We start from the raw sequence: 13,870 nt of genomic DNA on the forward strand, positions 1-13,870 counted from the left end.
TGTTTAATCAAGTCACTTATTTAAATGTAATAAGTTCAATAATTTATTTTATATAATTTTAAGATATAAAACAGAAATGTAATAAAATTAGAATTATAAATATATTAAGTTTTTTAAAAGAATCATTTTTCGATGATTTGATAAGGTTAAGATTCTTTTATGCAATTACCTCGGTTAACTTCTTACTTTTGACAAATGTAAATATTCCTCACCTTTTCATAATATAAGAATACGTATAATATTTTGTTTGGTTAACAAAAGTTAACAAAAACAATTGTTATTTTGTTTTTATAAAAGTGAAAACACTACACTATAAAGGTTGCACATTATAAACACTACTTTTATTTCACAATATAATGTAATTCATATTTAGAAGCAATTATTTGCAGATTTGTTCTAATAAAAATATTAGATGAACTATAAATTCAGGCACATAATAATGTATGAAATTCAAATAACAGTTAAAATTAAAACCGGCTAATATGTACTATGCGTTGCAGACGAGAAGTCCGTTGAGTAAAACATAGGACCAAATCCCCACTAATCCTCACCAACCCATCCATTCTACTGCTATCGCAGAAGTAGAATAAACGAGGTTTTCTTATGGGCAGAAATGATCTCTTGCTATTAGCCTGATCATATAGTACCGTGTGCCAAAAAAAGCGAACGAAACAATCGAGACAAAGTGAGACAGATGCAAGAAATAGATGCAAAAGCATAAACTTATCTTTAAAGCATTAACTTCAGATTCTTCTGATGAATGTTCATTTCCGAATTTTATTTAACTATATTTATATTTCATACAGGTATTAAATATGTGTTCAATATTTATGAAGTATGAGTGAAAACAATCATGTTTTGCTCGTGCAGTATTACTCTCATATTCATAGGCTTGCAATGTATTATTTGAGTATAAGAACTTTATGAATATCTTACGCCTATGTTAACGTATAACGTTACCGAATCTGAAGATAGTGGTTTCGATAGTGTCATAGAAGAGTGGGGACTACGAGCGAGCATGTTAGGCGGAGCCCTTTTGCCCCTGTGTCAAAACATCGGACTTCTTGTCGGCAACGCATAGTACAGTTTATTTCATATAGAAATATTTTACAAGATAAAGTATGATACATTACATAATTTAATGTAAATTTGGATTAAAAAATTTAGAAACTTAAAAATTCAGAGATTCTTAAAGTTAAATGCAATTCCCAATTTTTAATTCTAGATAATATAGATAAGTAGTATAGTTTTGATATTTGTAATTTCCAATTCATAGTTAAAACTATTGAAATTAAAATAAATTTAATTTTCAAACAATTAAGTAGTAATTATCATTTTTTAAATAAAGATTAAAAATTTGTATTGATAATTATGTTTGAAATTTGGATATTTTATGAGTATTTCACAAATTTTATTTCTCATATACAATTTTATAATTTTTTCTATATATATTAAAAATACAAATAAGTATTTTTTTTAAAGTAAAGTCTCTATTTAAAAATATACAGTATCTATTTATAAAATGTAATTCAAAATTTTTAATCATTTTATGTTTATGTCATTTTATGTCTTTTATGTTAGCAAAATGTCATAAAATAGCATGAGATTAGGATATGAACACAATGGTATTATAGAAAAGAAAAATGATCTTTATTTTTTATAAAAAGTATTATTAATATTCAATTATCGACAAAGTGGTAAATAATTTATTACACTATGCAGCGTTACCTGTAATATTTAACGAATCAAAATTTTCAACATTTAATATCTATTATTACTGTAATAAGATTTAAAGTTATGCAAAAACGTGATTTAATTGTAAAAAAAATTTTTATGAATTTGGAGAAATATGAAACTTATAATCAAGTTGAAGATATATGTACGTAGATAATTAACGAAAAATAATGTTTGAGAAACGTAGAGAAATAGCTTTTTTAATTATTAAAAATAATTGATAAAAATTAATTAATCCAATCTAATTAATTAGATCTAATATTTAATTATATACAAATAATTAAAAAAGTAAAAAATTCTATAAAAATATATGATAATACAAAATCGATATACTGTTTCATAATAGTAATTTATTTACATAGCAACGTAGAAACATATATTACAATAATCTATCGCAATATAAATGAATATGAATGATAATGCAAATGACTTTAAATGAAAAGCATGTGCGACTGAAATTTTTATTACAATATTTACGATTTTTAAGGTTATGATTTATGATTTTAAAGTTTGAACACCTGATGATTCTTCTTTATTTTCATTACACATAAGATGCAGGAAAGTAGTCGATTTTGAAAAATCCAGGAATCTTCCGATTGATTCTTAGTATTGATTAAAATTATTGAAACTTTGCGTCTTCGTCTCCTCGTCACTTTTTTCTGTATCCCAATTTACGTAACGCCTTCAGATCCACATCGCCATAGTAGTCTTCGCTATGAAATTCATTATTTATAATGTTGAGATGTATTTACTGAAACTAATATCTTAATTTCATATCGTAGAAATAATATATATTTGTGTTTTAACAGAAAATCGTGATATTAAAAAAAGAAAATGTTAATTTGACTTACAATTTGAATTGTTGTAGAACACTGAAAGATTTATTGCATTATATGACTTCAATTAATGTATTAAGTGAGGTTTTGATAAAGAAAGATAGTAATCAATAATGATATTAATATTATAAAATTTATATAACATATTATGGAAAAGGCTATGAAGTATTTTCATAAAAGAAAATGAAAAATTTAGCTTTTAAATATTAATTGAGGATTAAAAATTGTATGAGTAATATTTTATTTTTAAATTTGTGTTGTTTATGAATGTACAAACAAATGGAAATATGAGAATGTTAAATATGCTACAGTTCAAAATCTTTGAATTATTTTCCTTATGTATGAGGATTTACTAAGGGGTGTGCAATAAAATTTGTTTTCAATAGGGAAGAATTCTAATACTTTTTGTGTGAATTTATATCTTTATATTAATATAATACGTTTATTTTAAATTTTACTGAAATCACATTTCTTAACCTTGTTTAGTTTTACATATGTCTGTAGTTATTTCTAAATTAAATCGTAAAGTAGAATCCGATATTTATTATGCAATTGGGCTTAAAAAACTATCAAATTCTTCCATTCTAAATCTTCATTATAATTTTCATAGATGCATCATGAATATTTAGAGTATTAAATGACTGTGATACAGCATAATGTTTAATGACCATAGTATTTAAACATTCAAAAAAATCGCCATATAAATTTTGTTACTGTTACAACGAGCATGCAAGAGTTAGAATCACAACAATAAAATTCCAATAAAACAAGCAGAGAACACAAACGCCTAGACGTTAGGATAGGAGAATAGGGGTTCTGAAGAGCAGACAGATCTTTTTTTCACGAATTTTTGTTCCTTTTATTATACGAATCTTTCACATTACTTAAAAATATACGGACGAATCTAGCTTACGCAAGCATGCTTGACCGTGGCCAAGAGTGTCGGTGAGGGCAAGCTCGAATTGAAAATTTTTTTAGAAATATCGCCATTCATTGAACTTTTTCCTCGAATTTCTCAGTGAGAACAAGATCCAATGAACGTTCCAATCTAAATGACGTATACATCATGACCAACGAGCTTCCCGTTATTTCCATTTCCCATAATCGCATGTCTTACGATAGCGAAGAGAGTGTAAGGAGCAAGTACGAAGAGGATATAAGAGGGCTAAATGATGATAATAGGCAAGAAAGAATGAAAGAAGTTATCGATGAGACAGTACGATTATGACTCGAATTACCATTAATTCGAATTTCAATATAGCGAGTAAATATCTTAATTTTGTTCATCAAAATGCCCGATGGGGACGAAGATAAACAAATATTAAAGGCGGTGTAATCAAAAGAGAATACCGGTTGAACAGTATTTGTAGATTTTAATTGTCTTTCCACGTGTTGACGAGGTACAATCAGTCTCTTAATCGTTTCATTCATATTATTCGATACGGTTCCACACTTAAATAATTACACGATCGAAAAAACCGTAAGCGACAACGCGTGGAGAATTAAAATCGCAAGAAATCAGTCCATTGTTGTCATTATCCGTCGTCGATATCGTGGTACACAGATGAACATTAAGGATGAAGGAATTTGACATTTACTCTTCACAGTCACGAGACACTCGCGAGACAATTCGTGGGGTCATCTCGTGAATTTTTAATCGCGAACTTTATCCCGGATCCAAGCCAAACCATTGAATACGAAGCAATCACCGAATATACAGGAGGTTATGTACGTCTATCAAAATTTGGCTCGAATAGGAACACAAAGAATGAACATAACCGAGCAGCACTCTTGGCTCCTGGCTCTACATATTTCGAGGTATCGAACATCAGGATCGTTCGCTCGAGACTTCATGTACGTGTAAGTGTGTATGTTATATATGTGTGCACGCATGTGTAATCGTGTATATGTGTGATAGGAAAGTATGCGGAGAAAAGAGTTTTGGTAAAGTATCTGTAGGAGAGAGAAATGAAGAGGTAAAAGAGGGAAAGAAGTAAAGATGCGGGAAAGAAGAAAGGGAACAAGATGGGGAACAAAAGGTGGAAGATAGGTTAGAAATTATTCTTGAAGGGGTGTGTTGGGCCTCGCAGGTGCCGATGGGGGCCTCGGTTTGCCTTGAGGAGGCTTCCTGGTTTCGCCTGAATTTTGAATTCCGGCAAGCAGTTCGCTCTTCCTGATGCTCTTTAGGTCCAAGTCACCGTAGTAATCCTCACTGTGAAGCAGAACACCGGGAAAAATCCGGGAGTTAGGACATGCGTGATGTGCTACCTGTCTCGCGTGCATCCTCGTGTCGTTTTGTTTTGTAGTTAATCACGTGTATAGTTGCTGATTACGAAATAGAGAGGTCGCGAGTAGTACCGAACAGTAACACCGAGTGATACCGTTTGGACATTCTAGATGTCGTCAGCAATACGGATTGTATGTAATTCGCAACTGTAGGCAATAGAATGTCAGATAGTAAAACAGCAAGACTGTAAATCGAAACTTCTGATTTTAACTTACTTCGTTTATTGCTAGTTGTAGCAATTTTCTATCATTAAATTTTGTTTGAGGTATTAAATATTTAAGAGAATTTTTATTTTTTGTAGATTATTGTCAACAACAATATTATATAATACTATATAATAATTATATGTTATTAATATTGCAGATCGACATCATATAGTGCTGAATAATGGAGGTTACCGTATCGACATTCGGAACATCAGTAATTCTTTTTTTGGCTGATCTTACGACTTCGCTATATTGTCACCAGCGACTATACGTGAGAAGAGGTGATCACATGGCTAAATTTGTTTAGTACGCGAGTGCGTGCGTGCGTTGGAGACACGATGTATAGTTCGTCACAAAAATGTGTTATGAATACGATATTGACAGAATATTTAAACATTGATCATCCATAACACTGGATTTGGAAGTTACATAATCAAGAAATACGAAGGCAAACAAATAAAGCGAGATAATACTATTCGTTTGTTATATAACTATGGCAAATCGCTATTAATCATATTTCGAGTATATTTATAGTGATGTGAATTTTTATCTTTTTCAAAATGAGAAATTGTAATTATTTATGAAATTTAATTTGTAAAGGGTTGAACTGCTACAAGTACTTAATAACTGATATTCGATAAATTAAAAAGACATTTAATTAATTAATGAGAATTATTTCTGTAAAAAATGAAATTGTAAACATAATTTTTTAGAAGAATAAAAATTGATAAACAATTTTTGTTCTTTGCATGCAAATCGTGAAGAAGATAGACTATTTACAAAGAATTATTAGCCTTATATTGTATTACATATTTTTAATAAAAATTCTGAATTTTTAAAATTAATTTACGTTTTTATTCGAAATATTAAGTATTCATAACACAGTATTGTGCGACAAACTATGTTGAATAATTTTTGTATAACATTTAATTTGTGAATATTGTATTAATTAATTACACATGTTAGAGAATTTTATTGTTAATTAATAGCATTTATTATCACCCTAGTAATTTCCATATTTTAGAAAGGAATTACGTGTAGCCTGAATTTCAATCAAAGCATGTATTTTATTACAAAAATCCTGGATCATACAATGATATAATTAAAAACAAAAATAACAGGAATAAATTGGAAAATAATACAAATTAAACATCTTGAATTTTCATTTGTCTAAGACATACAGTTTGAACCATAAGTAATAAATGAGAAATATAAACAATTTTGCTTCAATATTCTGAATAAATTGTTAGACCTAAATGATATGAAATTGCTGACTAATCTATTAGTCTCTATCCAAGTACCGAAAACAGTATAATTAATACGTTTCGAATATTTGGCTTTCACACACGTTATTCCTGTCCTCGATGAAGATTATGTAAATATTATGTTACCAACATTTGGGTAGCCGTTACGCAATACCTATCTACCCGTTATGAGAGCAAGGTGTACCGCGAATATCCATTTAATTACGTCACTCGAAAAAGGTGAAATATCGTATGAACTTTCAGATTGTGCTTTAACAGCGCGGCTAAGATTTAAAGACTATAATCACACTTGAACTATCAGGTTTGTCCAGAATTTGCCTTTACGTAATACGTAATTGCAAAGCTTCCTGATCTGCTTAAATTTGACGACAGTCAGTCTTTAATACGCTTTTTAACATCATCAATTAAAACTCAAAGTGATAGAGAATATATAAGGAGATTTATAATCAATTTGCAAAAATTAGAATATTTTCTTCCATTTATGAGTAAAAAACTTTCTAATAATTTCGTCTACAGCAATGTATTACATTTATGGTATGCATTTCAATAATAGTCTAGAAATGTGGCAGTTACGTTTCATTTCTTTCAACGTGTTTCATAGTATCACGAATTTCTTCCTGTAACTCTGTCATAAGTCACGTTTATGGATACCTAATTTGTAAAATATTTGAAGACAGGACATGGTATGAATAGTTAAGCATAGAATTGGTAAATTAATTCCATTATACTTTACTTGGTGGTATCTCTAAAGTAAATAAATGTAATATAAATTAAACAAATTAAGTCAAGTGGAAGTTTGAAATTTCTATTTACACATTTTATCTTTAAATTTGATCAGTAAATCAAATTACATTAATCGAGATATAGAAACCTAAATTTATTTTAGTAATTACAAAACTAAAAGGAATTGCTATAAGTTTTGTCCAATAGTGATAAACTGTAATAAAAGAGATGTTGACTTACCATCCAGGAACGTCCTCAGGATCCTCACAGGCGCCGCTACCGTCGGCGTCGCCAATCTTGAAAACTGTACCGATTGGGCAGCCGTATTCCCTAGCGGTACCTTCAAGGCATATGTAATACTTTCTGCAGTCCTCGGGATGGGCGTGTCTGCTAAAGCTGCCGGATGCTCCGCTCACTTCGCCCGCGGCCGGACACGTGAAACCTCCTGCGACCTCTGTGCAATGCGATAAATACATATAAAATGTGATGAGATGGTAGAGAGAGGTGTATATTATTTAAACCTCATTTGCAGTCGTTTGGATTACGGACAACAGATGGAGCTAGATGGAAGTTTGGTGAATGATAAATAAGGTTATAACACTGTCGAATCGCACCGCGCGAACTAAGAGGTTAGCCGCTCGAAAAAATACAGGATGTGCGTAGGAAAGGATTGTCACGTATTGACGGTTGAACGACGAGCGACGCAATGAATAAATAATATTCAAGGATAAACGAGCATCGCTGATGCGTAATTGATTTTCGGTGATTGGGTATCTCGCGACTTACCTAAATCAGGTTGTGATTCAAATATTTACATATATTAAGCGAGGTAATTTTTTTTGAAGAAATGAATGTATGTATGTAAATGAGGAGATACGTTATTAGTACAATTATTTTAGCATTTTTTGGTGTACTTATTGCATGTTTCGCATATGTTGCACACATGTTTATATATTATGTTATTATATTTTATATATTTTACTTTGACATATTTTAGATATTAAATAATTTAATGAAATTTAGATTCACATATGGGAACGTTACTTAACCAGATCTTATGCAAATATGGAGAAATGTTATTAGTTGAGGATTTATGTAAACATAGAATAATGTTATAAGATGCATTATGTATAGTAAAATAGAAATATGTTAATTAGACAGAGGTATTGTACATAGAACAATTGAAGATTCTTAGTGTTTTGTTATCAGAAAAAAAATCAAACAAATAAAGATATGCTGTTAATAAAAACAAGATACACCATGATGGAAATATAATAACAAGTATCTAAAAATAAATTTTAAATTTATAAAAATATGTCACTAAAATTTTCATTACATGGTGCAATTGATATCAAATTTTATCAATTTAAAAATAAGAAAAATTTAATACCACTGGAAATAATTGAACAACAAAATGAAAATAGTATTTATAAGAAAGATAATATCACAACTTTCTTTAATCTTTTTCTGAAATATTTCAAACATTCAAGGTAACAAGAAGATAGATGATAGGAGATGGGAGAGAATAGAAGAAAGATACTTTTACAAATTCAACTTGAACCATAAGAAAGGAGCTATTAGCCACCTTGCCTCTTCACTATACGAAAGTAATTAGTAATAGAGGAATGATATTAAAATGTACCTTCGTTCTTGCACTCAGGTACTTGATCAGCCCACATACAAACTCTGGCTTCACGGTCGTAAGCAAGTCCAGGACTGCACTGGTATTTGGAGGCCTCTCCGTTCCAGCAGTTCCAGAACACGTCGCATTTCTTATCATCGGGGAAGATACCATAGAGACGAGGACAATGTGGCGTGCTAATCGCTGGCTCAAGCTGTGTCCTGTCGCCACAATCTACGTTATGGAGGTAGTCGCAATTTTCAGTGAGGAACTTGTTATCGCTTGCGTCGAAGGCGAGCCCATTGCCGCATGTTTTTAATTCCGCGACATTGTTGTCGCATTTCCAATATTTATCGCAGGATATGTGATGAGGATAAAAACCAAAGTCGTCTGGACATTTGAACGATTCCTGAGCAGTTACGCCTGTAATAGTAAAAAAAATGAATGATTAGTAACACAAATCGCATAAAAAAAAAGGATGGAAACAATGATCTATGTTTAATGCGATATAAATATAAAAATTTCATTTATTTCTTTAGGTTGACAGTAATTTAATAGAATGTATTAATAGTAAAACCAAAAGCATGGCGAGGAAATTATTTAAGTAGTAATATCAATAATAAAAGAAGTGTTACTTAAATCTTCTATCTTATTAAGAAATTTGATCAAAACTTAATTGTGTTTATATTAACGGATTAAAAAATTTATTTGAAAATTGGAATTTGCTTTTGATATTGAAAATTAAAAGGCATTTGTAAAACAATGCCTTTGACAAAAGAGTGTAATGAGTTTGAGAGTTTTAGTATTGAAGTCAAAAATAGCTCGTATAAAAGAAGCTTTTCTTATTAAAGCTTATTTTAAGGCATTATATTCTGCTAATTATCTAAGAAAAATTAAATAAAAACTTAAAAAACTTGTATCATTATACCTGTTATCATCATATGATCTATTAATGCCTATACTTATATCAATAATTATATCAATCATAATTAAAGAAAATATTTTTTATATGTGAAAGCATAACCTTAAAAAAAAAATTGTGGTGTCTTGCATATAATTTAATTTATTATACAATTGTTTTACTACATAAAAATTAGCAAAGTTAAACTTTCCAGTGCGATGTTGAATTATGATACTTTAACGCGCTTTAACCCAACTATTTATTCCTTTAATAATCCTAAATTATATATTCCTGTGTTGAACTCATCTAATCATGACCAAAGTTTCTTAGACGAGAACGATCCGTCGAAAAAAATGTCTTTTGCGGTTACACCCGATACAACACACTTAATAGTGCCAGGGATCATGGTAATCGTATTCAATTTTACCGCTCATTGTATATTACTATCGAGCGAAAATTAAACAATAAAATTGATCGTCAACCGCAAAACACTAACCCCGTGATTACAAGCATCTTCTTCCACCTCCCCTCTCCAATCCCCATTCTGACCGCTCCCCTCCCAATTTCTAATCGCAGTGCACGTTCGCGCAAAGGGAGAGAGATGCCAGGGAGACGATAAGTATATGGAACGTCGACACCGTTCCAGCCTTTTATTATCGATGCTAATGCTGCCTTTTTGTCGTTTATTATTCCGGGACTAACAATTACGCCTAATAATCTGTTATTCTTTTCTCGCGGCATATGATGTCTGAATAACCTAAACGTCTTATGTAAGGACACAAAGTGACTTTCGCCAGGCGCTTTCACTTTGGGCCTAGAGCCAGACCCAACAGCAGCAACAGCAGCCGCAACACCAACATGGCTCGTGACTGGGCCCTCCCAGCATCCCGTTCACTCGACTCTCCTCTACACGTTTCACCGTCGTATATACTATCCCTATCTCACTCCCTTTCTATCTCCCTCTTTCTCACGCACGCACACACCTTAATCTTCTGTAATTTCGCGTGTACAAGCGCACGACCCTCTCGGGCTCGTGTGGCGTTGTGTGTTCACTTTCATTTTTCTCGGAACCGATCCGGCTATCAAAAGTCGCGTCTCGAATCGGACAAAGTTGGTCGGCAATCGGAACCTTTGGCGATTTGTATGGTAAGCACGATTTGATCGTCGATCGTTTTATAGATTTCTGTCCTTTCGACAGTGAATTTTTATGCCCAGTCGATGATGGTCGATGATAAAAAGAAGGGTCAAGATCTGGGCCAAGGTTATCCTGTTGCAGCCAGGGAAGTCCAGGGAAGGGGAGTAAAAAAGAATGGAAACGCGTGTCGAGAAGGTTTCTCTTCGCACGGAAACTGAATACGCCTTTCGATCTCGTTTCAACAGTACGTTTAGCTTGAAACAACGAGAAAGCTGATGGTAGCTTTTCAATGGCCATTTTCCACACGTTGACAGGTCAACTGTATGCGGGAAATTCTTGAATTTATCATTTTGACACGAAGATCGAAAGATCGGAGAAGGTAAAGAAGTTTCTAGGTGTTTTATTAGTTCGCGATGTTAGCGAGAGTATTTTGAAATATGATACTTTGTGCTGGTTAGACGCATAGGTTAGATTTACTGGACGTATTTAAACGATTTATAAATAGCTTTTTTCCTGGTTATTAAGTGTATCATAAGTTGACCTGCTTTCCTTCGAAGACGTTATATTATAATGTACTATAGGATAATATAGTACTTCAATTTATAATTCAAGTAAAGCACTTTTCGAGCGAGCGATACATTTCGACGTTAAACACACAAGGTATAGATTGTCTAGTTTAACCGGATTTATCGAAAACGAAATAAATCTGGATTAATAAAACAACCGCGAGTAAACTCGAAGATATACGTTAATAAGGTACATAGAAAATGGTTAACTGCTCGTAAAACGTTAAATTAATCCCATGCACGGGTTTTTTCCGATCGATTCGATTATTCGTTTCGTCAAACAAGAAGTATCGTGTTTACCATGGCAATCGCGACGAAAGAAGAGTGCACTCTCTTTCTGATTCACACGCATATGTCACACACTTATGTCTCCACTTCCGACAAAATGATCGTGATCGTCCACGAGTAACACTTGCCTCCCCCGTTCCATTTTCCTCGACAATATTTTCCGTTAACGCTATTTCCTCTCCCCGTTTTCTCTATATCCGCCCTCCAGTATCCTCGTGATTGTATCTCGCGTTTATTTCTGGTACGTACCGGCGATCAGAATGGCGGCTATCACGTAGTATGTCCTCATGGTTACGAATATGTGTCTCCCGCGTGGTATAACGATCGGGTTACTCTTTCCTCGAGGTACGGTAACAAAATTGGAATATTTATGAAGGAAAAAAAAACTACCGTCACTTTTGCGATTACAGGCTCCACCGCGCAGAGAGAACTCTGTGTTTGCGCCCTGTCGTTCTCCACCTTTATATAAGTCATTGGTCACGTGTTGTTCCTCTTCCACCTCCTGTAGCACCTCCTTCTCTTCTCCTCGTCACTTCAAGAAGAGGTACTGTGTACCTCGCTACGTTTCTTCTCTCCCTCTTTCGTCCTCTCTTTCTCTTTTTCGCGCCGCCGATCACCCTTTCTTTTTCCTTTATTCTTCTTCGCTGAAAATGCCATCCAAAGACCTAATAGAGGCCTGGTAATAACGTCTGCCACGTTCTTTCTTTCCCACCTCTTACCCCCCTTGCTCGCCGTCGTGACCCGTTGCACTGCCTTAAATGCTAAAATAATTTTTTATTCTCGATATCTTCTGCTTCGACGAATCCAACTTCCCTTTTCTTTTGTGCTTCTCTTTATTTTTCGACTCTCGATCTTCGCCGTTCGAATACTCGCGGGACCAGTTTCGATCCAGGCTGGTTTTCACACGAACCGTCTCAAAATCTATTTCACGACAAAATTGGTTTCTTTCGTTGTTCAGCGGCGAAAGATTTTTGGCGAAGTGATGTGATTGGTATTTTAATTCGACGAGCTCAACGGATGAGAATTCCAGAATTTCCAGGTACATCGATAGACTTGTTTTATGATATATTTCTCATTCGTTTTATAATATAAATTCCATATAAAATGACATTTTCTCTGGTCTTGAATTACTACAATATTTTGTATCAAACAAATTTTATCGTGCATTAGTAGTTTCCTAAAATAGATGGCCATACATGTTTTTCATTAAGGTTATCAACACCACATATTACCCTTATTTGATTATAACATATCCTACCTTATGGCGCCATAAGATAAAGATATTGAAAAATCGAGTTCTTTAATATGTTTACTCACATTAACGTCCTAAACAGTCGATTATCATACGATTATCATGTTACCGAAATAACAGGATTCTACAGCACGAGAGGATTACCTTCAGTAGTAACTTTTGCAGTACGTAACTAATGATTCGTAGCGCTCCCACTTCTTAAGATGCTTCAACTACGTGAGTCGTTGCATCTAATTCTGTGCAAAATTCGGTCTTTACCATCTATCGGTACAGTGGTCCTAAACAGTCAGCGCACTGTTCCGTCTACTATATTGTTATTATACCGATATGTCGCGTGTACGTGGCGTATCTGGGCATCGAAATTCGTCGAACTCGTGCAGGTGCGACTGTTTTCGTACACAGTCGGCGTACTGGTGTGGTCGTACGATATGCAGAATACTGACCGATCGCAACGTGATTATAATAATAATAATTGTAAGGCCGTGGCGACTACACGATATAAAATAACGGAGAAGGTTGGAAGGGGGCGAAGGTCGAGCACGAGCAACGTGACTCACCGTGACACCCAGCTCCGATACGCCACCCTGTTCAACATTCCGATAGAGGTTATCCGACAGCGGCTAGTTAATGGCCGCTACCTTAAAACCGATCCGATTCCACAATCGACCGAAAATAGCTGGCGAAATTTAAATTCAGGTACCATTAAATTAATTAATGATAATTTAAATAAGGACCGGTGAAAATTGAGGTGCAGAAACCGATCAGCTCCACCTCTCGGCGAAAATGGATATTTTATGGATTTCGATTTTTCTTTTATAGGTTTAATATTAATGACATCCCGAACTGTTTATTACACAAGACAAGCAGCTTTGATTATTGAATATTAAAGTAACGTGAAAACCAGTTATCTCTATTATTCATCAATTTTCTGAGCATGGACGTAGTTTTTTAATCTGTGATCGGATATTTAGTTCGGAAGAGGAAAACGGAGAAAGTGGTTTGTTTTTTTCACTAAGATCTTTAATTCTACTATCCAGTATGAGTAATTCGTAGAGT

At 33.2% G+C, this 13,870-nt stretch overlaps 1 protein-coding gene across 1 annotated transcript; it reads right to left on the reverse strand.

Moving 5' to 3' along the window:
- Window positions 1–3,431: 3,431 nt before the first annotated feature.
- Gasp (Chitin binding Peritrophin-A domain-containing protein Gasp) lies at window positions 3,432–11,987 on the reverse strand. Its single transcript, XM_017908855.1, has 4 exons — window positions 11,812–11,987; window positions 8,694–9,095; window positions 7,292–7,505; window positions 3,432–4,782 (listed from the first exon to the last, which is right to left on the reverse strand). The coding sequence occupies exons 1-4, from the start codon at window positions 11,849–11,851 to the stop codon at window positions 4,629–4,631; spliced, it is 810 nt and encodes a 269-aa protein (XP_017764344.1). The 5' UTR covers window positions 11,852–11,987; the 3' UTR covers window positions 3,432–4,628.
- Window positions 11,988–13,870: the final 1,883 nt, after the last annotated feature.

Source organism: Eufriesea mexicana, unplaced genomic scaffold (genome assembly GCF_001483705.2).
Source record: "Eufriesea mexicana isolate 0111107269 unplaced genomic scaffold, ASM148370v2 scaffold13715, whole genome shotgun sequence".
Classification (NCBI taxonomy): Eukaryota; Metazoa; Arthropoda; class Insecta; order Hymenoptera; family Apidae; genus Eufriesea; species Eufriesea mexicana.

Excerpts from the sequence above, each read along its gene's own strand:
- Gasp (XM_017908855.1), bottom strand. The coding sequence starts at position 11,851 with ATGAGGACATACTACGTGATAGCCGCCATTCTGATCGCCG. Across the intron at positions 7,506-8,693 it reads ACCTGAGTGCAAGAACGAAG|AGGTCGCAGGAGGTTTCACG; the intron begins GTACATTTTAAT and ends CGCATTGCACAG. Across the intron at positions 4,783-7,291 it reads CCTGAGGACGTTCCTGGATG|TGAGGATTACTACGGTGACT; the intron begins GTAAGTCAACAT and ends TCTGCTTCACAG.